Genomic DNA, 26625 nt, shown 5'->3' with positions numbered 1-26625 from the left:
AGAACCCAGCAGAGCCAGAAGAGGCAGACAACCAACTCACTGCATTATATCCACTTAGTAAAAAGCTTTTCTCCACTTTTCTACCCAGAACACCCAGAAATAAGTTCAATCACATAGAAAAGTCTGCCTGGACTTCGTGGTGCCACTTTCTTGATTAAACACTACTAACTACAGGAATAATTTGTCACAGTCAGTGTAAACCAGCATGTTTTTACTCAGCTGTGAAAAGGAAACCAGCACTTAATAAATTAGAGTACTAGAAGAAAACATGACAATTTTGTTATTAATAACTTTTATAGCTAAAATTTAAAAATATTAAGCCAGAAACAATTCAAGATTCATGAAGAAAAATCTGGAACTATATACATGCATAATTAAGAATATCTAGATTCTTGTCAATATTTACTTAAGTTTTTTGTACAAGTTTTTTTCACACAATCATATTTACAAGCACGTCTGTTTAAAACATATGAACATACATCTCTTATAGCATTTACAAATCTTTTGAATATATTGTTTTTCTTAAAAACAAAAGAATATTTCCTTAATTTGACAGATTTGGTTTCAATTTATGCTACAGGACAGGTACTTACTCAGTGGGATGGAAAGAGTTACCATCATTCAAATATCTAAATAACAGTCATCCTACTGGTACCCAGAATTTTCACATATGGCTTTAAATACCTCTCAAACTCAAAGGATCACCTCACAAGCACCAACGACAGTCCATCTGTGGTACGTTTCTAATTAAAGTCTTGAACCTTTGTTTGGGTTAGAACTACAACTTCGCAGACACTTCCTAAGCATGTACTCAGAAATAAGAGGCCCTTTTAATTTAAAGAAAAAACAATTTTGCTTCCAGTCAAGTCAAGCACATATTAAGTGTGTACAAAATGGGATGTATGGGCTTTTCTATACATTCTAGCTACCTTTATGGATTTTTATTATCATGGGATACCACAGTTTTGAACAGACGATATTTGTGAGGATTTACAAAAATCAAGTGAAAGATCTGAGAAAGGGAAGAATATTTTTTCCTCAAAATATGACTATTTTTTAGAAAAGAAAAAAGTCTGAGGAGGTTTTTTGCACATGATGTCTAAGTTACTCATACAATCCAACTAGTTAGATCACTTCACAGATTAAAATCCATCAGCTTGATTGCTTTTGTTTGGGAAAAAAAACCCCAAATCAAGTAGCCATCTCCTTTGAATGCTATTCTCTAGAGCTCCTGCACTGATTGTTCCACAGTTTGTTCCTCCACAGGCTGCACAGCCTCCTGAACATAAACAATGAATTCAGAAGCCTCTCCACCCTGTGTATAGACAGTCACTGTCTCAATCCCCTCCACTTCATCTGATGAGACCACCAGGTGATGCTGCTCAGACAGCTCCACTGACGCCTGCTGCAGTGTCTCTTGAATCATCAAGGTGTGATTGGCTGATTGCTCCTCTTCTTTTACCTAAGGAGAAGTTTGAGAGGTTACAGAAATTTCACCTTTCCAGTAAGTACCAGGTATTGTGATGATTAATGGAAATACAGCACACGAATTAGCGATCACCTAGTTTTGAAAGAAAATGTCTATTTTATAGAAAATGTGATCATTTTTGATTAATGAGTGTATAGCAAGGCAGAATAATGAAAGTAGTAACACAGCATCTAAGTTAAATGCACAGAGAGATGTGAAGTTCCAGGACTGTGAGTCTTTGCAGAGAGCTTTAATCTCTCAGCAGTCGTTCATTCAAAACTGCTCCCATTTAAATAAATCTGAAGTCAAACAACTCTAGTAGCACTGAGATGAGAATCCATACAAAACTACATGAAAAAACTGTACCCATTTATTTTTTTCCCTAGTCAATCAGGTCTCACAGAAGTATTAAAATTTCATTGTAAACCTTAACAAACTTTCATTGGAAAAATGTGAAATGTAAATATTACTGAAATAGATTCCTAAGGCCTACTGCTTGTGAGGCAGCAATACATACATTATTGAAAGGAGAGTGACAGAAGCAATTGAAAATAACAGAAATTTTACTGAACATTTTGCTTCTTGTCAAAATGAAAAAAGCAACACCATTCAGTGCGGGATTTTAAAGAGTTCATACAGCTGCCTGTCAAGTATTGAAATACAGTAAGCACCAGAATTCACAAGAACAAATCTTAATTCTCTACCAGATCCAGGTAAAATTCCCAAGGAAAGTATTCCAGGGGAGTATAAAAATATCACAAAACTGTAAGTCCTGTGGAGGAAATGCATTCTCTCAAGTGCTAGTGGTAAAATAATCTACTTTTGAGGAGAGAATGGACCGGCAATTTTTCAGTATACAAAGGCATTTGTTAGTGGAAGGTGTCCCTGCAAAGGTTGGAATGAGACGATCTTTAAGGTCCCTTCCATCCCAAACCCTTCTGGGATTCTATAATTCAGTTCACTGGATCTCAGTGTGGTCCTGCAGCACTGAACTCGTAAGTGACCTTAAAAAGAACAGGTCAAACATGGTAGATTCTACAAAGTGTGGAATCTAAATTATGCAAATTAGAAAGGGTCATTTTTTTTGTAGTTAGAAGGTGACTCGAAAGTAAACAGTAGTAGTAGAACAATCAAGTTCAAGAAAATATAATTAAGATTAATGTTGTTTAAGAGGGGAGTGGGAACAGAAGGGAAGAACTACAGTAGAGATTCCAAGGATCAGTTTGATCCCTTAGAGACCAGCAAGGAGAAAAAGCAGCCCTATATGTTTGTTTTCCTGATGCTCTTTGCTCACTCAATTTTTGCCCAGAGTACCCATTCCTTTTGTTATACAGTGACTTTGCTTTTACTTTTTTATTTTGTGTTTAAAATATCTGTCAGTTGAAGAAGATTTCAGAGACACACAAACCCCTCAGGACTTCATATCGCTTTGAACTCTCACTCAATTCATCAGGCTATAGAAAGCTTTCTCTTGAACAATAATGAATACGTTCAGGTTTTAAATTATTCAGAGGTCCCTAAGTCAGTATGGCTGTAATATATTGATGAAATATATGTGGATATTATCTGGTGGAAGATTTAACATCTAAAGGGAACCTGGCCATTGTCATCAACCTTAATGCAATAGCACAATTGTACCTACTGATGCTGACTCTGGCTTTGTTGCACAGGATTCAGATTACAGGGATAAAACCACAGGAATGGCATAAAGTCCTTTTCACGTTCTGTTTCTTTTACCAAGCATATCTGAACATTTTATTTGACAGTTACTTTAAACAGCTTCTGCTAAAGTTCAAGCTCAACAACCTACACAATTGATGCTTCTCTTGACACAATAGAATTTGCAACTACTCTCAGAATACCAATTTATGTTGTTGTAAAATACAGGTATCATATAATCAAAGAGTCATCTAATCATAGAATGGTTTGGATCGGAAGGGAACTTAAATATCATCTAGTTCCAACCCCTCGGCCACGGGCATCTTCCAACCCATCCAGCCTGGCCCTGAACACTCCCAGGGATGGGGCATCCACAACTTCTCCAGGCAACCTGTTCCAGTGCCTCACTACTCTCTGAGTAAAGGATTTATTCCTGACACCTAACCTAAATCTCTCCTCTTCAGTTTAAAAGTGTTCACCCTTGTTCTATCACTATCTGCCCACATCAGAAGTCACTCTCTCACCCCTTACATACCCCCCACAAATGAAGCTTGAGCCCCTCCTCAAAATGCAAGGAGCTAAGTCATGAAAAAAACCATAGCACTGTAAACTTTCTTCTCTTGTTCCTCCTAATGCACCCCCTTCTTTTTTTTCTTAATTACTTAAGAAACCTTAATTCCTACCTAACACAGTAGAACTCTGGTGAATTCATACACTACACTCTCTTTTCCTGACTGTTCTCTCCCCCTTCCTGAGGTTACCTGCTCATGTCAGCTCCTGTGTGCAAGTAAGGACATGCACAAGATCTGCTAATGAAGACTGTAATGCACAGAGGAAAGTCTAATCATTAGTGAATTCAGACAGGAAGCTGCAGTTAAAAATGTTAGATAATTAGGATCTCCCAGCTTGTTATGAATCAGCTCACAATTACAGCCCTTGATTTTAGAGATGCTAAAACAAATACAGAAATAGGGGTGTCTAAAATGTGGCCCTTTAATTATGTAATATACACTATCTTCTCTTGTTTTAGTGCACTTTACATAAACCTCTGACAACATGCCTCAGGCCAGAAAAATTACACTGCATTTGCCAAGAGCTCTGAGAATGCACAACACAGTATGAGATGGATCTCACCGTAGTCACTCTAAATCAAAACCCATAAATAATTGTAAATATAGTTTTGTGAATGTACATAAATAATGAAGAAAGGAAAATAAATAAAGCACAGCTGACACGAAAATGAAATAAAACCAGAACCTCATTCAATTCAATAGCAGCAATCTAATACTTATTCAATTTTATACGCTTTTGAAATGAAAATGGCCAATAAAGAAAGTTAATTTAACCTCCCTACCTGACTTTATCCATGTGGGTTTATTACCCTTGTCATGCAGGGTAAAGAAGACTAATGTCCTTATTTCCAGTGTTTCTAGCCTCCAGTATCCTTTTTGGACAGCTATCTGTAATCCTTTTAGTTTGACAAATCACCACATTATTTGGGATATTCACATTTCAAATCAGTTCAATGTTTACATGCATCTGCTTGGTTCCTATTAGATTGTTCCACAGAGAATAATCTCAAAATGTTAATTTACATCCCTCAAATTGATGAAACAGTGGGACAGTTGCCATCAGAATGAATGAAGTCACTACACTCAATTCTTTTCATTGCCATCTGAAATTTTTTGAAGAGTAGCATCCAAGACCTCTTTTCTGTTTGAGAGCCAGCTGAAAAGCATCTGTCTGCTTATCCTTCGTTAGAGAATGACAGCAAGGAGCTGAAGCCACACACAGCTGGCATATTAAATCAAGTCAGTACCTGCATAAATATTCTTTATTAACTTAATCCGTCTCTACAAAAGCCAAAGGGGCTTTTAGCATCATGTTTTCATAAGAAGCTCAACATTTCTAAATTCCAAATATTCTAAATTTACATATCCGAGGACCATCCAAATACACGTAAGTAGTCATTAAAAATGAGTCTCTCTTAGAGCAATCTCTGCCTCTCAAAGCAAGAAAGCCTTTTTTTATTTTGAAATAAATTAATTCAAGTCATTAAGGAAAATACACTTCTTCCCTTTTCTGAAAAGGAGTAAAGAAAATATTTGTAGTAAGATGCTAAAGCCTTTTCCTTACTCTAGAGCTCATCCCGTGAAATAATGTAATATCTTTGATTTTATCTGAAGTCAGCAGGAGTTGCAGGTCTGTAGTGTTTAAAACAGTTTTGCTGGGCCTGTCCCCAAATCCTCTGTGGAATCTCTCCCTTGATTTCAGATTCAGTGATGCCTTTCAGTTTACCATAAGGAAAAAAATTTAATCACAGAGATCTTTCAGATTTTCAAAACCTTATACTATACAAAACCTAGCATCCTTACAGATGCTCCTATTTATAGCATAAAACACCAGTAAGAAAATATACAAAATATCTACAGAAAGGATTGAGATGAAAGGTGAATCATAAGCATTTTAGATCACAGAGAGCACCTGGATATGTGACGTGCCAGCTGACATTGGTGCCTACAAGTTTTGTTCAGTGTTGTCTGAATAATCTGAACTCTCTCAGTTCTAGTTTACATATAGTTATATTGTGTGAAAAAGACACACAGAAAACACTGTAATTTGATCATATGAATCGCTATAACAATCTGGTGCAAAATGGTTTCAGAATAATAAGAGACTTGAGTATGAAGGACTTGCTTTGCATAAAATAAAAACTGCAGGGCATCAAACAAACCTTCATACCGCTGATGTAGATTTTAAAAAAGTTTTAGCAATTGGCTGCTTGAATATATCCTGACAGAGAGACTGTGACTGACAATGGCTCAAAATGGCAGAATGGCCTCAAAACATTGCCATCGTTTTAAGAGCTCTAATAGGACAGTAATCTTGACATGAGATGTTATCTGTATGTTATAGAGATGATGAGAACTCCACAAAAGCTGAGGAAACAGGGCCATCTGCCCCAATTAACATTTTCCTTTGCTGGTACCATCATGGGAAATATCAAATTGCTCCATGTTCTAAAGCAACTGCAAACTTGACAATCAACATATATTAAACTCCACGTCCTAATTAATTTTCTAGATTAACATCAGCACCCACCATCACGCAGGTACCAATCCGAGCCAGACTGAAATACAGGGTGTGCTGCTGAAGTACAATGTGCAGTAGCCTGTGATGTGACAGCCATGTTAATATTAGATATTTACTTTAGAAGATGTGTTACACTACAAAACTCTGCTCTGTGGTCTGCTTTGAGCTGATGTGTAATAGTTGCTGTGCACTTCTACTGCTGTCACTTTAAAGAAAGTGACTTAGCACGGTAGGATTTTATTGGAGCCTGAAGAGATCACAGAATAAAAGGATGAAAGGAACTAAAATAAAGGGTGAAATACACAGAAATCCAGTGTTTTCTGGTTATGCTCTGATAAAGATCTGATTAGTTATTGTAATAGTTGATATACTTATTCTTTAGAGCACATTATGCCTAGGCTGAAAATAGTTTACTATGCTTTTCAGGAATAGATTTAACTCTTCACTTCAGCCTATAGAGCAGTAAGAACAACAGTCCTGTCTCATATTCCTGTGTGGGAGAAAAGGAGAAAAAAATTCAGCTGCCAACTACTACTCTTTACTGTTAATATCAAAGTAGTGCTTCGAATCAGGACCTTGAATGTATGAGCTATGTTACTTGTAAAGAATAGTTCATGCCCTGAAGGCCTTATAATTTCAGTATAAAAGAAGAGACAGCAAGCAGACACAGAAAAAGGGAGATGGGGGAGTACAACATAAATGAGACAGTAGTAGTTCTGTTTGATGAACATTAGTATTAATACACCAATAGCCTATCCACAGATAATTACTGTCATCATACTTTTGACAAGTAATTGAGAGAAGACAATGAGGTACAAATTGCTCCTCATTAAAAATCCACATAACTAATCACAATATGGAAGAAGGCATTAAGAAACTTGTCTGAAAAAAAGTAATGAGCAATTAAATCTTCATGGACTGTGCAAAGGTAGGAGTCAAAATCTTCACAGCTAATGAGAAAGGGGACTCTAAGTCAGAAAAGGAGTAAAAAGCCTTGGAAAGGAAAAAAAAAGGTTTCGTTTAGTGTGGCAAAAAAAGGAACATCAAGTGAACAGAATAAGAGAGTGTGATGTCAAGAGGAGGAGAGAGTAATCTTTGAATTTTTCTGAAAGAATACAAAAGGGACAAAACATAATCTGTGAGCATCAGAAAAAAGACTATCAGAGTTAACTGTACCATAAAATAATGATAGCTTGGACAACCATTTTAGCAAAGTGGTTGAAATAAGAGACCATATAAGAGTCATCATGCAGAACAAATCGGCACCATTTAGATAATCACCTGCAGGCAAGGCCCAAGGACTTACCTGAGGAGGAGATCAGCTTTCTGCCTTGAGCAACAGGAAAGATACCCCACAGGGGTGAACAATAAAGTGGACTGCTGATGAATAACTGTGCAGAAAGGCTGATATAATCACCTTAATGATTAATAACAATGGATAGTGATTAATATAATCTTCTTAGCCATCTTCAGAATGAGCTTGAAGTGATGGCTCTAGGGCACACAGACCCAATACAGCATCACAGGCCTAAACATAGCAAATTACCAGCAAATTTGTCCATCACTACCTAAATGAAAAAAACCTTGACAAATAGATAACATGCAACCAAATTTAACTGGTTACTACAGAGTATACCAATATAAACCTTTGGTTTGGAATCTAAAATTCTACGGCTCTGGTTCAGTAATTTGATGCAAAAATAAAACCTATTTGGACAAAGACCTGTACATGCATTCTACACTTTGTGTCAAAGAGATCTGGTACAGAAATACATTGCATTGATGAAAAATTAATTAAATCAGAAAGTATCTTACTCCCATTACACATTCCCACTAACAAACACTGGAAATGGAAGAGCAACAGCTACAAACAAAAAACTAGAGTTGATGGACACAGACCAAGAAGGGGCAACTCTTGTGATGTCCTGGTCAATGCAGTGAGGGATTCTGGAACTAAACTTCTAGGGATGTTCATGTATTCTGAAACCAAGAAAATGCACTTTGAATCTTGTCTCACTGAAGAATAACTTAACAGACACTACATACAGAAGGAGTTTCCTCTGCAAAAAATAAGATATCAGGGGTGCTCATTTCTGAGGGAAATGTTTCTTCACAAGAAACTCAGTATTTAAATCAAACAAATATTTAACTTGGAACGAACTTCTTAAGGAACAATTAACATCCTTATTTGATGTACACAAGCTAAAAGAAAGAACTATACATCAAGGTAGTTTGTAGTTAAACACTCTCTGTCTCTGTTCCAGTTAACAGACAGATACACTATGTGAAAAGTCTGTGAACAGAGAGACTGTAAATCAAGGGTGTCTGTGATACTGGCATGACTGCTCATCCTCCAATCCTGCCTTTATATTCAGTATGTGAGCTAGGAAAATAGTCCACCTATATAAATAATGGATTGAACAGCCTCTGCTGGCAAAATAAACAAAAACCCAAATGAATCAATCTCCACCCTCAGGCACAAGGGCAAAAGTACATCTGTAATAGGACACAGAGAGTCAAATGAGCAGAAAGGGAAGTGTCTTGGTTTACACTTCTAGTGCTTCTACCTTGCTACGTGCTCTGTTCCCACAAAACTGCTTTCTCCCCATCTCCTGCCTATGTTTACCATCCACTGTGAACAGTACTTCCTCCCTTTTCTAAGCATTTATTAGCCTATTTCCTAGTTATTCTTCAAATTTAGCACTCTTTCCTCTCTCCTTTTCCTCACCTCATTACTTTTTTGGTCTTTAAGCAGTGCAGAACAACTCAAATGTCATGTTATAAAGAATTATCTTCATTAGCTCTTTATTCCAGAGAAAGATCCGAACTGGATCACTAGTAACTGAAAAGGACTCAAATTCACAAGGATACACTCCTGCCATGCTGTGATTAAAGCTTCAGAGTGGATTTTTGCCAGTCCCTGATCATACTGGTAAAACTTTATTACATTATTAACTTCTTTTTCTCAGGTATTTGTTATATACTACATTCCTTAGTGGTTGTATGTTTTCATAGCTGTCACGCAACAAGATTTCTTCCAAATTAGATATCAGAAAAAGTTTAACTTTGATAATTGATTAGAATACTGACTTGCAGGTAAGAATAGCCTAAAATCACTTCAGACTCTAGACAGAAACTTTGAAAGCTCCTATACATATGACATTGTCAGAATGACTCTTATTTCCCAATCACAATTCAAACTCAACAAGGCTAGCTTTGCTTTTTTGGGGTTTAAAGTCATAATCTGAATCCTGAGCCAGGCTGGGATTGGCTATTTTTATGTTATCAAAGCATTTTCTTTTATAAAATCATTCCTATGAACAAAAAGCAAGAAGTTTCCAAAGTCAAAACTGAAATCTTTTTCTTCTCAACATGCAATTCAGGAGCTGGGAGCTTTGAAGACACAATGTGATCTTGCTGCCACGTCCATCATGTGTACTCATGATTTAAGACCCCTGCAGTAAGAAAACAAGCAACCCAGAACAATAATTTCATAGAATAATCCCTCCTTTCTCTTTTGTGACCTAGTGGAAAACAATTTTAAAATTACACCGGTTAGACCTAACTAATACATCAAATATCTTCCAAGATGCTGAAAAGGACTAAGAGATAACGACAATTTGTTTCTGGAGGCAAAAGTCTCGCATTACCCTGAAGCTCTACGAGTACAGCACACTGAAGGTATGTGAGCACACAGGTTAAGGAAGTGCTAAAGCATGAGGATGGCAGCATTACTGACAGATGCAGCATAATTTTAAGGGTCAAGTGTAAATGGGACTTTTATGAGTGAAAAGTAAGGAAAGGACAACTGTGGGTAAAGAAATTTCCAGGGAGGAAATGGAAGACAAAAATAGGAACACTTTAGGGTTACATTTACAGCAAAAAATACTTCTAAAACATTCTAGTAATTTACGATTTTGAAGAAATTTCTTGGTGCTAATAGAGAAATATCAAGGCAACACAGAAGGGCTAGCTAAAAATGAGATATGAAGGTAAAAACTAAAATGAAAAATGGATAATTTATGTCCTTAGATAAAAAAAGAAAAAAACAAACATAACAGGATAAAAATCAGAACTACAATAAGTGTTAAGGAAAAGAAAATGGACTCGAGCTGCTAAGCAAGGACTCGGTGAGGCCATTAGAGAACAAGAGTGGAAATTCAGTGACAGATGATGTTGATATATTGCTGACACCCTGAATGAATTCTTTGTCTCACAATCCACAAGAGAAGCTGAAGGTCATAGAAGAAAGTTTAGAATGCGTTTTTCAGAAGGAAAGTGAAATCTGCACGTCTTAAGGTCACTTCAAGGTTAACAATTAGGAACCTGCTACAATTAAAACCTCACAAATGAGGGATATCCCACAGAAAGCAACTCTGTACTGAAGAAAAATCTTGTTCTGAACAGGGAAGGAGTAAGTCATGTTAATAACATTTAAAGACTTCTTTCCCTCAGATTACAAATGAGGAATCTTGTGGTGGGAAGACAGACTGGAACGTAAGTACAGCTCTATAACAGAACAGACAGACTTTGATAAAACACTGAATTATATAAAAAATTAAAAGAGAAAAAATAACAACATAGAAAAATGAAAGAAGAAAAATTTAAAAAAAGATAAATCATCATCATCATCTAAAGAGCTCCCCTGGTCCTTGGCTGTGCCTCCATAAAGCCCACTAAAGGTCAGTGAACAGTCAGTCACCTGATCTTCCCCTGGGAAATCACAGATCTGCAAACTCCTGCACACACAGAGTGAAAAGTACTGGGGCTACCAGAGAAAGAAATGAGCAGGCATTTCAGAACATGCAAGAAACATGTTCACAGAGGAATAGTGCCTTGAGCATCAGTGTAAATCCTTAGCAAAAGACATCATAAACAGAGGTAGCACAAGATCACTCAGCTTGAGAGGTATCTGAATTCTTCACTGATTTTGCTTCTGTGCCACTTAGACATAGGAGAAAAAAGCTGCTTTATATTAAAAAGACTCTAAAGTGGTGGTGGGGAGGGAGGGGAGATAAAAAAATGAAGCAGCAAAGAGATCTGTGCTCCAAGAATTCGGTATTTCATTTGATATAGGAGTGGAGCTTGTAAGAGTTTGACATCAGACCAGTGAGAGACACTGATGTACACAAGGCAAGGGAAAAAAAAGCGATCAAGGCTTAGCAGGTTGTAAACTCAAAAGGCTATAAATATGGATTAAGAAGCAAGGAAGAAAATTAATTTGGAATATAAATATTTACTTAGAAATAGCTACCAGCAAATTCAGATGGTCTAACAAGGAAGATGATAGATTTTAAGATGAATCAGACATTGATCAGATTTAACAACTGGAGGAGGAAGAATCATCAGATTTTTTAAATTATGTATTTCTGATAACATTCAAATATCAAAACATTACTTCTTGGTAGCTGTTACTTTAGTAGTCCCTTTCTCCTGCACTTTTAGTAGGAAGGCCTCAAAAGATGCATTTTTAAGGGAAGAATCGGTTTCAGTAACGTTTACAGACAAACACCAGTGGCTAATACTGCATTCAGCCCTTAAATAGATCATATGTAGAGCACAGTATGAACACTGGCAATGACTCGACTGTAAAAGTTGTTTTGAAACTTGCACATAATTGGACTAAACTGCCTCTTCTCTTTAATGATTGAATTTAGTTACCAAATTTGGATCTGTTATTTTACAAAAAAACCCACCCCAAACTCTTACAGGGTTTCTAATCAAAATACTTGTTAAGGATTTCAAAGGAACATCTCAAAATGCTCTGTCTTGAAATTCTTTCTCCATGACATTTGGGCAGCAAGTTTAGGAATTATCAAATACTCCACAGACTATGAACTTCCCACTTTGGTGAAGCTCTCATGAACTCAATGTCCACAACGCTACAAAAAAATGCTGAACTCAAAAATTAGTTCTAGCATTCAGAATAATCAGTTTTGGTTCATTTAAACAAAAGGAGTTACTTAAACTCTTTGTGAAGTTAAAATTTCTCATGTACTTTCCTTCCCTCACCTATCAACCACATTGAGTGCAGAGACCCCAGTGAACTGATGAATACGAATACAATGGGAAAAAGGATAAGCAAAGACTTATGATGAAACAGAAGGAATAAGTGGAGTCTGGAGTGAGGAGAATGAAAAATGCCAGCAACAAAGTTAGCAGACATGTGAGGAGGAAATACTGAGCAAAAGTCTTGATGTTTGAACCCAACAGGTACCTCAAATTGAAAATTATTTCCTTCTACTTGCTGCATCAAGGACCTCCCGATTCTTTTAGATGACAACGGCACTAAGTGCCTGTGCACAATGCTCGAAAAAAGCTGTATTTTCACATACATGCACATGTACACATACATGTGTATTTATTCAATTGTATTTTACATATATACAAAAATATATGCATTTTTCTATATAAAAAATATATATGCGTATACGTATAAATATGTATATGTGTAGACACATAAACAGACATACACACAACATGCAGTAAAAAAACAGTTCAGAAAAAATTCTATACATGTCTTGCACAGTAATTTAAAATTTGGCCCTTGCAAAGTAACACCTACTTCACAACAAATATATGAAAATTAAATATATGTGCTTTAGAGAAGAAAAGAGCTCTTACCTGCTTTACTACTGTCACCGTGCCAGGGGCCATCGTAACTACAGAAGCAACTGCGGTGGCATCATGGGACTCTGAACCCAACTCAATGATTTGCTGCAGGATGTTTACAGCTGTTGGATCAAGTCTTTCACCTTATCAGAACGAGAGCAGCCACAAGATCATTACAGTAAAACAGCTCTAAGGGTATGATGTGAACCTAAGTGGTACAGGCTCTCTTTCCCCTCCTCCTTAGCCCTGACTCACTGTTTGTACATTTCAAACAGCTCAGTAACAAGACACTCCAATAACAGAACTATGGCAGGGAAATATTGACAAAACAAATGTGCCCACGGAATACATGAATCAGCAGGTGAAGCCACACTGATCACTTTTATGCCTATTTGAAAGAGATCTAAAAGAACACATTGAATAAGAAACAACAAGCACAACTCACAGCAGTAACTGCAAATTAGTGAAGCTGCAAGACTTTACAAACCCAAATGTGTATTTGCCAGACATTCACCTCAAACAGAACCTGACTATATACCTATAACCACAGTCAGAAAGCAAAAGAAACTGTCAGACTTATGTAAAGCTGCCTTATATTTGCTTTAATCACTGTTAGAAATAGGAAAGAGACAGCAAATAGAATAAATCTCATCTCTTAACCCCAAACCCTTTCACACTGAGGCTGATATTGCGATGGCAACCTAGGTCAGATAATTTAATTAAAACCAGAAAGTGGTTATATATTGTTATTTACATACAAAACAACTTTATCTGAGTACTGGAAAATGTTTGCTTGCTTTTTTTCCTATAAAACTGCCTTTAGACAAAATGTTACTGTTTTTCATACTGAGAGGGAATATGCTGAAAGAGTATCTGAAGCTGGCTGCACTAAAAAGCACATCATTCTACTCTGAAAACTACAGTCTTGTGCTTAAAATCAAAACTGCCATGTGCAGCATATTCCATAATCATGTTTATTTATTTATTTGTATTATGAGCTATAAAGACCACAGTGGTAAACAACTGTAAAATGCTGTCTTCTGATAACTACTTATTTTTGTATACATAAAACCAAAACACATAAAACAAACCGACTTTAGCCTCTGATGTTTTAACACTCTCAGAAATCTGGACATTTTTACTTTTCCTCCATTTTTTGTTATTTCTCCCTTAGCAACCATTATCTAATACCACTCTTTTCTTCCTCAGTCTGATACAGAATAGCTCACTTAGTTTTGTGTGCCATCAAAACTGAGTTTGTTAGTACTGCCTTGGGAACGTGGTAAATGAGCTATTCCACCATGTCACTCCTGCAGACTGGCTGCCTCAAGCAGGGAGAGAAATACTAGCCAGGGAATTGCCATTAGATACACACCATCTACTCTGCCAAGATAGCTGATTTCACAGTATATTTAATAATAGAGGCAGGAAATTCCACACAGCTAATAATAAAGTGCAAAACAGGCTGTGATAAGCATTAATGACTTAAGGATACAGAAATTCATAAAGAATGGTAATTTCTCATTTATCCTCAAAGAAAATATAGCCCCCCAGAAGTAAGTTCTAGATGACTAATTTCATCATTTTTAATAGGAGATCACAGGAGATCTTATATTGCCCAGCGTACTCAAAAGAATTAGGTATTTATGAAAAAAAAGATGTATTTTGTGTTCCAACCTAAAAAAAAGGTAGCTTACCATTCTCAGAAGTATATCTAAGGTTCTGTAATGCAGCTACAGCAGCTTGAGTGCCTTGAACATCTTCTCCAGCCTCCGTGATATGGACATACTGAGTGGATGCTTCTTCAGAAACTTCAGCAGTTAACTTGGAAACAAAACCCAGCCAAGGCATAAATAACCTCAGTTTAGCAATTTAAAGAACAATATGGAATGTGATTTGGACAACAAGTATTGTAACAAGAGTTATAGAAATACTGTGTGAAACAGAATTCAAGAAGAATATTTCACGGGAGTCGGGATATCATCCCACAGTTATCTTCTAGATTCTATTTCAAAAGTTGTTTTAAATATGCTAAATTATCCAGATTTATTTTTGTTGCAGTTATTTTAGAACTAATAATGGACTTCTAATGTATCAGTGTTTAGCAGAAAACTTTTGAGCAAAATTAATGCAGATCTGGTAAAAAATGACTCAAGTTTGAAAATGGCATTTTGTTTCAGAAAAGTTATCCTTTCCATGAACTATGTTTTTCAAGACAAGCTCTTAATATTTACTCCTGCTCTGATGGGACTCTATAGCCGGTTCAGCAGCAGAGACATGTCTGCACATGGGATGTCCTCTCATTTTTTTAACTTTGGGCATCTACTGGGAAGGTGTACAGAGAATCATTTGAAATGTGGATACAAGACTTTGAAGGACTACATTTTAAAATGCTTGTCCTGTCTTTGAATAGCTGTCCAAACTCCAGTGTTTATCAAGGACTTAACCTTCTGTGTGTGGATACTCAATAACTATTAGACAAGATCTGCAGGTAAGCTCTTACAAATCAGACATTAGATTAATAATGGGGGGCAGGCTGAAATTTAGCAGATGAGGTCTTAACAGTGCAGGTCAGCCAACTGCAGTTGACTTCTGGCTGCTTCTTCTCACTGAACATCAAAACCAGCCTACTTAGGTAGTCGAAGAGACTCAACTTGCCAACTGTAATTTTTTAAGTAAAAGTGTCTAAATCTGTGTTTTTTCCAGAGATTCTGCATCTGCAGTCAGCTCTGCTCTGTAAGGGTGAGAGTTTCCATTTTAAAACAAATTGCCCTAAGTATGACAGCAGAGGAAAGCTTGAAAGGGGTATTGTCCTCTCAAGGTAGCTGCCCTGCCCTACCTCACCCCAAATGGAGAAAATTCAGGTTGTTTGGTTTTTTCCAAACTCAGTTTTTTAGGCCTAACTTGACTTTTTTTAAGTCTGATCTTAGAGATACTGTGATTTTCACAGAATCACAGAATAGTCTGAGTTGGAAGGGAGCCACATTTTTCATATACTTTGGACTGAAGCTGAAACCACAGAACAAATGATAGAAGACTTACTCTGCATAACATTACAATTTTTTCAGCTGTTCAATTTACAAATTCAGTTTTCTAGATTCTAACCTTCTCTGGACCAAGAGATATTTTTTTCTCATTAATTCAATACAAGTTTTCAGCTTTACTCATCTTGCAGTTAACACCAATTAAAATTTGGCATACAAAAATGCAGTAATTTTTCAATTTCACATCTTTTTTGCTAAAACTTTCACCCTTTCTGCTGCAAATAGAGGACTAGAGTGCTCAAATGCAAAAAATAAGCATTTACAAGGTTGTTAATCCTACCATATATTAAAGTTTAACAGTCATAGCAATGTATGCATTAAATGAAGATGAGATCACACGACCTTCTAAGCTTACATGAAGTCAAATCTACATTTCTGTACAGTTCTTATTATTATCCTTCCTTTTCTCCCCAGAATTTTAAAAGATCCCAGGGTCAAAGCCATGGCAACTTTGCTTTACCTCCCACTTGGTCTCCCCATCATTTTCCACCAGCTTCATTCCGTGCTTGTTTTTAAGGTGCCTGTTGAACTCCCATTTTGTACCATACACAAAGCTGCAAACAGGACACTTAATGCCACCTATAGGGAAACACAATAATTTCCTTGAGTTATTTTCATACAAATTCTTTTTCAAGGCAGTAACAAACTGTTTAATTTGATCCCATTTCTTAAGTTTCAAACAAACTAATATTTTTTGATACATTATCAAAGTAAACTGGGAAGAGTTAACAATGTAATGTCATCTTCAACAAACTATCTTTGCTTTTGAGAGTTTTATGTTAATGTACAAAACTGTAAATCAGTTTTCTGTGTACAAAATGATGCATAGAATGAATTTAGCACAATGTTCACTGTGTCAGCATGCAGCATTACAGGCAAAAAACTGAGCATGATGAAATCATAAGAATCAAATTTTCTACCTTAGATTAAGCAGCTTTTACTTTTTTTTCTTATGAAAGTCATTTGGCCAACTGTCACATCTCGGCTGCTTGTAATTATGCAAGTAAGTATTTCTCTTTTTTCCCCTCTATTGACTAAAGCAGAACAAAAATAATCTGCATGTGATAAAGTGTTGCATTAGGTGACCAGAACTCACTCTAACAAATATAATGGCTGGGGAAGTGCCTCATGCCACTCTAGGAACTATGACTCCACATTACTGTGGCAAATGATAAATTCTTACCCATCATGTTCAAATACTTCAAAGAGACTCTCAGAAGCTGGTTATAAGCCAAGACCTGGTTGCACAGCCTTTTGTAAATAAAGTGATTAGAAAAAAACATCCCATTTTACATTAATGGAAACCTACCATATGATATGCTACCAGGTGAAAAGAAATAAACTTTTTATTTTGATAAAACAGAATATAACTACACACAGTCACTAGGGTATTTCACCAACCCTTATTATTCCTCTAAAAATCCCCCTCTTTGCTCTCTATTATAGGCCTTTACCAAATTTTACTGTTACAGTAGATGCTCAGTACTCCATCTTAAACAAAACTGAAATAGTTTCACTCAAATAGCTCAGATTAGAACAAAGATATATTTAGTTACAGAAAATGAAATTACACATTAATTTCACACCAATCTATACCATTAGGAAAAAGCCATTGGAGTGAAACAGTGAACACTCTTCCACATTACTTTGATATCGAAACTATTTTAACAACACATCAGGTAAACTGAATCTGTAACTTTTGTCATTATGGCTTTAATTAAAGAACAAATAACAGAAGCATAGAATTAAATTGGTAATACATAACTCCATGTCAGTGAGTTGATATGAAAGCTCAGAAAAATCAGTTTTATATCATTTTTTAAAATAATAGGTGACATACAAAGTCAATGAATTATACACCTTAACTACTTTCAAAACCAAAACTGATGTTTGAAGCAAAATACTGCACACAGATATTGTATAGCTCCACAACTTGCTTCCACTGATATCTGCTCTCCATTTTATTTTTAGCCTTAAATCTCCATAAGACAACTATTATTTTCTGTCCAAAGAAAGCATGTGATAGTATTTGTATAAAAGAACACAGAGGCCACAACTTATTGTCATGTATGTACTGCACAAGTCACTGCACAAACACAAAGTGAAAATCTGTCTCTCAGATACAAAAACAGAACAATGGATGGTAGGGAGTATCCGTGAGGAGAAAAGAAACAATTTGGGAAAAATGTTATGTGCTTTGCCCAAAACAAAGCAAAAAAAAATGAAAAACAAGCTATGAAATGAGCAGGGCCTTGCAGAAAAACTAGTGGGTAATGTATATCTAATACTCTTGTATCCTCTGCAGAATACATCAAATTCTCATGCTATTTATTTTCCTTTATTACTTTAAAATACGAAAATAAATGTCAGATCACAGACTTCTATTTAAACTAAGAAACATACATACACACTGCAAAATCCCAAGCATTTCTCTGATCCTAGGTGATCTCAATTTCTAATACAAGCTCAGAAATTAAATACTGCTGTCTGTCCTTGGCAATGCAGTTGCTGAAATGAACACGGTCCCTTCTATGAATCATTCATTTATTTATAAACTCATTCTAGGAATCTTGAGTACAGTCCAGCAGTCTACATTCATATAAATATTTCCAATTAAGATTATTTGCAGTGCCTGCAATGCAATCAAAACCCAGTTGAGAGTAGAGGAGACAAGCAAGTGTGAGGGAATTCACTCTGGGCTCAGTGGGTAACTTAGAACAAGCAGAATACAATATGAATAGATATAGACAGCTTTTATTAGATATTAATCTTTGTTACTTTCCCCTCTCAATTTCTTTCCAAATTCTCTTGCTTGCTGGTTCTCTTGCCTTTTCCTTTTCATCTACAGTCCTTTCATTTCAAAGGATTTGTTTAATATCAGGTCTGAAAGGTCTTCTTCCCTTATATGAATACATGAATAATTTTCCAAAATTGCTCTTCGCATCTATGAATACAGTAAACTGGAACTAAACAGAAGCTTATCAGACAGCAAGGTGCAACTCCTGGCCCAAATAGCTCAGAAACACACAGAATCATAGAATGGTTTGAATTGGAAGGGACCTCAAATATTGTCTTGTTCCAATCCCTCTGCCATGGGCAGGGACACCTTCTAGTACACCAGGTTGCTCAGAGCCCCATCCAACCTGGCCTTGAACACTTCCAGGAATGGGGCATCTACAGCTTCTCTGGGCAACTTGTTCCAGGACCTCCCCACCCTCACAGTAAAGGATTTCTTCCTAATATCTAATAACTTGCATGACATACAAGTGTCATATATGACAAGTATAACATACTTGTCATACTGCCTAATGTGTCCACAGTGATCTGTTTGTGCTGTGTAAACCAAATAGAGAACATCATCTGATTTCCAAATCAGGAAAACTTTTATTAACTTCAATAGGATTCATATTTATAACCTCCAAAGGCAAATGTTTCCCACAAGGAACACTTTTTCCCCCAGTGAGATACCAAAAGACTGAGAAAAACTGAATTTTCTACAGCATGCTAAGAAATCTCTGGTCTTATTTTGAGCCCATGTGCAAGATATATGTGATCCATCACAGAGAAGGAAATTGAGTTGGAAAAGGAAGCTGAATGTGGGAAAACTGCACCTATTAACATGGCTTTCTTCATAGCAGAGTCCTGAGAAGAGACACTGACTTTATAGCTCCTACATGGATTCGATGCCCTGTTACTGCTCTAAAGCTCCTCAAATGAGGTGAACATGTGGAAAACAGGCAAAGCACTACGGGCAGCACAGGAAGTATAAATGATGTGTAAGGAAGGGAAGAGAAAGAGGGATGCAAAGTCAGACAGAAAGAACAGAATAGGCTATTTTGGTTCAAGAGACCTACAACAACCATCCAGCCTGATGGATTGAGGGCTGACCAAAAGCTAAAGAGTGTTGCTAAGGGCATTGTCCAGATGACTCTTAAACACTGACAGGCTTGGTGCATCAACACCTCTCTAGGAAGCTTGTTCAGCTGTTTGACCACCCTCTCAGTAAAGAAATGCTTCCTAATGTCCAGTCTAAGACTCCCAGGCATGGTTTTGAACCATTACAATGCATCCTGTCACTGGAAACCAGGGAGAAGAGCTCATCACCTCTCTCTTCCCTTTGCCTCCTTAGGAAGTCATAGAGAGCAACGAGGTCACCCCTCAGCCATCTACCTTTTCTCCAAACTAGACAAGCTCAGAGCCCTCAGCTGCTCCTCACAGGACATGTCTTCCAGCCATTTCATCAGCTTTGTTTCCCTCTGGATGCAGTCAGGGACCTTCACATCCTTCTGGATGCAATCTTGTGCCATATGCTCTAGGATGACCCTGCTTGAGCAGGATAGTTGGACCAGATGACCCACTGTGGTCCCTTTCAACCTGACCCATTCTGTGATCCTGTGTCTGCAGGGCTGATCTCCATCCACTCCTCTCCCCACTTAGACTTGTGCCACACATAATTCTGTCCTAGGTGTAGAATCTGGCATTTGGACTTGTTAAATTTCATCCTCTTAATCATTGCCCAATGTTCCAATGTGGTGGAAAAACGATGCCCACTACAGAAAAAATTAAAGGCTCTTCTCTCTCATCTCACTCTAATTTCTTCATTGTAAGACTACTGCATTTTCAAAAACATTTCAGTTCTTTTGTTTCAGTGGAAAAGAATTACTTCCAGAAATGCATTTATCTGGCTCCCAAAGCGGAAGGAAAGCTTAATTAGGATATGAATAATTTTATTTGTTCAAAACATTGCAAGTATGATCCCTAATTTATGTTAACAGAATTCATCCTCGGGCCCCTATTCTTAAGAGTGGCTATGAATAAATAATTCCTTGGAGTGCTCAGATATTTGGAAAGTTAAATAAAGCTCCCCATAGTGCACAGTTCTTCCTGCACCAGGGTGACCACAGAATAGAGGCTCTGAGCACTGACCAAGTCAATATTACTTCTTTAAAACAACTGCAGGTTCCCTGTCAGCTTTCATTGTCTGTGAAAATAATCCTAAAATTATACTGTGCATTCTTACTCTGAAATTTATAGAGAGAGATTTACTTTTTAAATTATTTTTGTTTGGTTGGTTGGTTTTTGACAAAAAGGAAACAAAGAAATGTCATATAATATAACACAGGCTCAAATTCCTCAATGTAGTTATGTATTTTTCCATTATAGGGCAAGTTTATAGGAAGAATCTCAGACTGAGTATCTTTCTCTGTGCCATGACTTCAGTATTTTAACATGGATTAATGCCTTCAATAAATTAATGTTCTATCTTAGATGACTTGGAAATACCATCTATTAATAATGTCATATTAGAAAAATTATGTTTAATTCATCTAACACAATGGCATTATTTTGGTCTCTGTTTCACTTCAACAAAACCAAAAACTCTGAAGATTCCAAAAGATATTATGAAACTGCTGGTAGTTTCTATTAAAAAATAGGGAAAAACACAATTCACAACCAGTTTTACCAGAACTCTTTTTGTCCCCAGGTTTTACTAGTGGAGGAATAATTTGCTGCCATTTTACTCTTCAGACTCTTTCCTTACACTTGCTCATCCTTACCTTCAGTTCAGCCTTGCAGAACTGTCACAGAAATTTATCATTCATTCAAACAGACAGTGATACTTTACTTACAGAAAGAGACAAACAAGTGTAAATGATAAATGTATGAAACAATGAATAGTACAGGCAAGGTCAAACAAAACTTTGGTTCACACTCTCTTAAAAACCAAGAACAAAGGACACTGAATGAAGGGTAAAGGGTGGCCATTTCAGAATTGCAAAGAAGTAGCAATGGTTTATCATATAACACCTAATAAACTGAGGAATGCATATTGCACAAAAGCTTATCTTTACACCAAGTTTGCTTAAAAAAAAAAGTAACAATTTTATATGGTGAAGATGTACCTTGTTGGATAAGGGCTTCGGCTGCAGGCTCCCCAGACCCTACATTTACATACTCTTCATTAGGATGCTTCCTGTTATAATGCCTCTTCAGGGAACCAGATATATTGCAGGAATAGTGGCAATGTGCACATCGGAAGGGCTGTAAGTAAAAATGAAGATGTTAGACTGATCTCCTCACCTCTTCAGGATACAGGTCTAAGCTGCAATGTTTTGATCCCAAGAAACCATATTCATTTCTGGTTTAGGCACCTTACAAGGACACCTTCCAAAATTCAATATAAATGGAAGTTGAAACCAAACATTACCTAAAATCTGGTATCTTTTATTACGTGCGAGACACTGAGTATTTTCAACATTATTTTTTGTAATTCAGTAAACTGTGTTTTCATAATTGAAGATCACAGGTCTGACCACGCGGAGATTTTCTACTACAAGGAAATTCCTCAGTTGCTATGAGCTTTGGTCTGAAAAGGGGGAGCAAGACAGCTCAAATAACTGAAGGTACAAATGACAGCTAACCTAATTTAACAGGCAACTGTACCTGGCAGGGCTCACCTCTTTCCTTTCCTTCTCTCTCCAGCATGCTCCCAGCTGCTTCCCTTTCACTGGCACTTACATTCCTCTCACCATTTGGTGGGTTAATTTTGGGAATTAAATTAATTCATTTTTAAGAACACATGTCTCCCTTCAGCTGACAGGGAGAGACATTTCTAAAGCAAAAAGGACAGGGAAAAAAAAAAGCACTTGTGACTGAAGTTAACCTTTGAGAATAACTTCCTGACTGAGATATATCACAGTTACAGGAAGTTTGCCATAACCATCAGGGTCCTGGAAAAGGACCAAAGTCCTCAGGGAAAAGTCAAGTACCTCAGAATGGGATGGAAAATGTTTCACGCTCAGCAAACAGGGCCACCTAAAGTTAGTCAGCAGAAAATGGTTGGTACATAAATGTTTACAGAAGATGAATTTAAAGCAGGGAAATATCTGCAGTCAGGGTCCATTGACCAGAACACTCCCCAAAGCTTGCTGCTCATGACCTTCCTTCAGGCTCCAAACAGCAAAAATAAGGAAGAAAAGTGATGTTCAGGCTCCCTTAGCCCTACACTTCAGAGGGTACTGTGACATTCAGCTATGCAATTTCACAGAGAGGGGTACTCTGCTTTTCTATTGCTGAAACTGCTGTTTTTTCAAGAAAATAATCCAGACACACTGTTGTGTTCTTGTACCACTCTCGAGATTCTTGCAAGTCGTGTATAATACTTGCTATTGGATAGCAGGATTGCAAATCCATGGATCTGGGAAATATGATAGATTAAAGGATCATTAGGTCATGTAAGTAGTGACATTTCTCTGAGTCTGATAAGCATGCAAACATCTGTCCTAGAATGAAGGAACACATTACTAACAAAAAGGTTTTGAACTCCTTTAAATAAATACTAATGACTGATCAACTTCAGTGTTTTGCAGTTCTCTTGACAATGCCTTGAATTGCTACACTTATGTGCAGGTTGATCTTGAGGTCAGAATCAGTTGTATTTCAAGAACTGCACTACGAGCACATTCATCACTTTAGCCATCAAAAAGGAAAATTATGTATTTTCATTTACAAAAAATCCTTTTCGAAAGATAAGTCCAGAGTAAAACCACATACTTAAGAAAGAAAAATTATTTGTTCAAAATGTATCATCTCTTTAGACAACTTGTTTCATTTTCTTAAATACCTCGTCCTCCAAAATCTAAATCATCATCGAAAAGACTGCTTTCCTTTCTGCTTTATGGTGCTTACTAAGAATGGCTGCAGTGTACTCTTTCTAGAAGCAAAATGATCCGTCAGATAATGCAAGATGTTGCACATGAAAACAGTATGATGTTTTCAATAAGAAATATGCTTATTGCCAAGATAAAGCATTACATTAAAGTGTATATTTTCATAAATATAAAACACTGGTTTTTTCGGGAAAATAAACTAGTATAATTTCTAGTTACTGAATATAACATTTCACAATTCATTACATCAAGACTTATCACAGTGAGAACCAACACGAAATCTAGAAATAAAACCATTCTACAGTTTATTAAAATAAACCATATCTCTAATTTAAATACTTCCTAGAGACATTAACAATCTTCAAAACTCTTTCCAAGACATATTTCAGATAAAAGGCGTGTTTTAAAATTAATTCTCTTCAATTTTCGAGTATATAAACTCATCTATAGTACAAAAGACTGGCAAACTTTCAGAGAAAAATAAAGTGAGAAATGAACAGTGATGTATGGGATTTGCTTTCCTATCTCACTAGAACATTTTAAGGTATGTATTAGATTTGTTCTCTCAAGGACTGACCATCAAAAAAACCCAATAATGTTTGGTTTATATTGCAACTTACAGATATTTTTGTGAGGTAAAGATACTAATTACAAATTGTCCATGGACAAAATAACCCTATCTCAAAAGTCTGAATACAAAGTTAAAATTTCCAAAATATTAAAATGTTCATGTACCATTAATTGTCACCAAACAGGAAAATGTGCCAGTTTTAAACTGTTGTCGAAACTTTCATGTATTTCTTAACCACTTTAAGTATGATTTAAATAATCATGGTTTTTGTTTCCTTACCTTGAAAGAGACATGTTGTTCCATATGACGTAGGAGCTGTGGTTTTTGGGCAGCTGTATAGTCACACACTGTACATTTAAACTGCTTTCCTGAAATGGGGATAGAAAATGGAATATTTTTTTCCTATTTAAGTTCAGAAAAATACTGGTTCTATTATCTCATAAAGATGAATTCCAAAATGCTAAGAATGAACAATGAACAATACAAGAAGTCTGGCACTTTGCAAAATTCTGGTTAAATAAAGCTAAGACCAGAGAACGGAAGAAAAAAGGCTTGAGTGTCATCTTTAAATTATAAGCATTAAATAATCTAGATTCCCCTGGAATAGTCACTTGGGAAAGAAGAAAGAGAATTGTTATAGTGCAGTCTAAATAGAAGAAAAAAATCCATTATTTACAACTGCAGGCACAGTTACTTTGCTGTTTGTAAAGTACATTTGGAAATCCTTGAAACACAGATGTTTGATCATGTTTACACGGTTTTAGCTACTTCTGTCCCAAGCACTGAATGGTTACGATTCAAATGCATTTTCTCTTCAAAGCATTCTCTCTCACAAATTTTTTTTTTCCATTATATTTTAAATTAACAGAATTTCCTTCCTTTTATTTTCTGGGTCTCACACTCCCTTTCTCCATATTTTGCCTTTAAGATTCTATTAGTCCTGTTACCTCCAGTCAAATTAGAAGGTGTATTAATTACAGAAGGACTTCATTCCTGAATTAAACACCCTGTCTGGCAAACTGCATTTGGCTGATGTGGAATAAGAATATGCTGAAAACTACTCCAAAAGCAAAAAAGCCAAGATGAACAATGAAGAAGTAAAATAGAGAATATTCTCTATTATCATAAAAAGACTGGGTTTCTTTAGATTCTGGATCTTGCTGAAAAAATTATAAGCATTTTATACTAAGTGTGAAAGTTTCTATAAAACACAGCTAAAAAATCTTTAAGATGTTTTCTGGTATCTAAATAAAATAATGAAAAACTGGTTTATTTATTTATTCTGTTTTATTTCTAACCGCAACAGTAACAACCCTAGACTACAGAATTGTTTTCTATCATGTCACTCTTGAGAAGCCTGTCTTCGGGAGAAGAATAAATCAGACAGAAAACTGCTTTATATTCCACTGGTTAAACTGACCTTGCAGGGCTGGTATTTGAACAAAAATTGCCTGGATTCATAAGTCAGGAAGACAAGACTCATAAACAGCGAGACATCTTTCAAATTCATTTATTTCTGAAGTAACTGAAGAACACAAGACGTGTGCTGGTAAGAACTTCTGCAGTGCTGTCACTATGGAAAGGGACACTGGGCAAAGAGAAACTGTCAGCATTAAAGAGGCTGAAAGTCCCTTGACAAACCACAAACACCATATTCCTGGTTCAGGGTTTCAGCCTGACCTAGCAGTAATTTATAAGAGAACATCATTCCTTGCATGCAATTAAACATTTAAAACCACCTTCGCTCCTATAAAACCAAATCCAGACACGATGAGCTCCTGCTCGACCACAGTGTTACTCTTGACAGCGCCAAATTTCAAAGCGGCCTCAGCTGAATTGCACCAATTACTTACACACATACACATTTTGTCCAAGAGGTAGAACAGGTGAAAACAAATTCAGCTTTCATTGCTGAATTTCACTATTTGAACACGCCAGATGGTGAAAACAAAACAGAAAGGTTTTGAAATTTAATACCATGCAGTGATTTTTTTTACAGAAAGAGACCTTTTTATTTTTTTTTTTTGTAGTCTGATCGTGCTTGAAATTTCCTTTTCATTCAAATACAACAACCTGCCTCCTTCTCACAGCCAGGAATCAGCTGAGGACTGCATTTGATAAGTAAAATCTTGATTCTTGCATACAAAGTTTAGACGTTATGTGCCACACCTGCTTGTTACTGACCAAGTTATTTCAAAATACTCAAAAGTACTTTTTGAATAATGAGCCATTTATTAACTTATGGTAATTCTGCAGTAACTTTGCTAATAAAACAATAACTATGTGCTTCCTGTAACATGTATTTGTTGATGCAAAAGGGATTGTCTGTTTCACTTATACATACATATATAAGTATAAATAAGTATCTCTTACACAGAAACCTCACATACATTCTAAAGATGTAACAGAGCACTGTGCACTTTCTGGGAAAGGACAATGCTAATGAATATGTAGCTTTTAAAAAAATAATTTAAATTAAATGGTCAATAAAGAGTAGAATGAGTTTTC

General features: G+C 36.3%; 1 protein-coding gene across 5 annotated transcripts in view; it reads right to left on the bottom strand.

The window, feature by feature from the left end:
* Positions 1 to 259: 259 nt before the first annotated feature.
* ZFAT (zinc finger and AT-hook domain containing) overlaps positions 260 to 26625 on the bottom strand; it is a 128327-nt gene continuing 101961 nt past the window's right edge. For 4 of the 5 annotated variants that reach the window (XM_032700986.1, XM_032700977.1, XM_032701003.1 and 1 more), the window contains 6 exons: positions 24397 to 24485; positions 21780 to 21918; positions 16337 to 16455; positions 14530 to 14656; positions 12845 to 12975; positions 260 to 1462 (listed from right to left, as the gene is read on the bottom strand). In XM_032700986.1, coding sequence (XP_032556877.1) covers positions 1223 to 1462; positions 12845 to 12975; positions 14530 to 14656; positions 16337 to 16455; positions 21780 to 21918; positions 24397 to 24485 — 845 coding nt within the window. In that variant the 3' untranslated portion in view covers positions 260 to 1222. Of the gene's footprint in view, positions 1463 to 12844; positions 12976 to 14529; positions 14657 to 16336; positions 16456 to 20046; positions 20200 to 21779; positions 21919 to 24396; positions 24486 to 26625 lie in introns of those variants that run through there. The other variant, XR_004359426.1, reaches the window with a different exon arrangement.

Source organism: Chiroxiphia lanceolata, chromosome 1 (assembly GCF_009829145.1).
Source record: "Chiroxiphia lanceolata isolate bChiLan1 chromosome 1, bChiLan1.pri, whole genome shotgun sequence".
NCBI lineage: Eukaryota > Metazoa > Chordata > Aves > Passeriformes > Pipridae > Chiroxiphia > Chiroxiphia lanceolata.
This window is presented reverse-complemented; position numbering and strand designations above follow the sequence as displayed.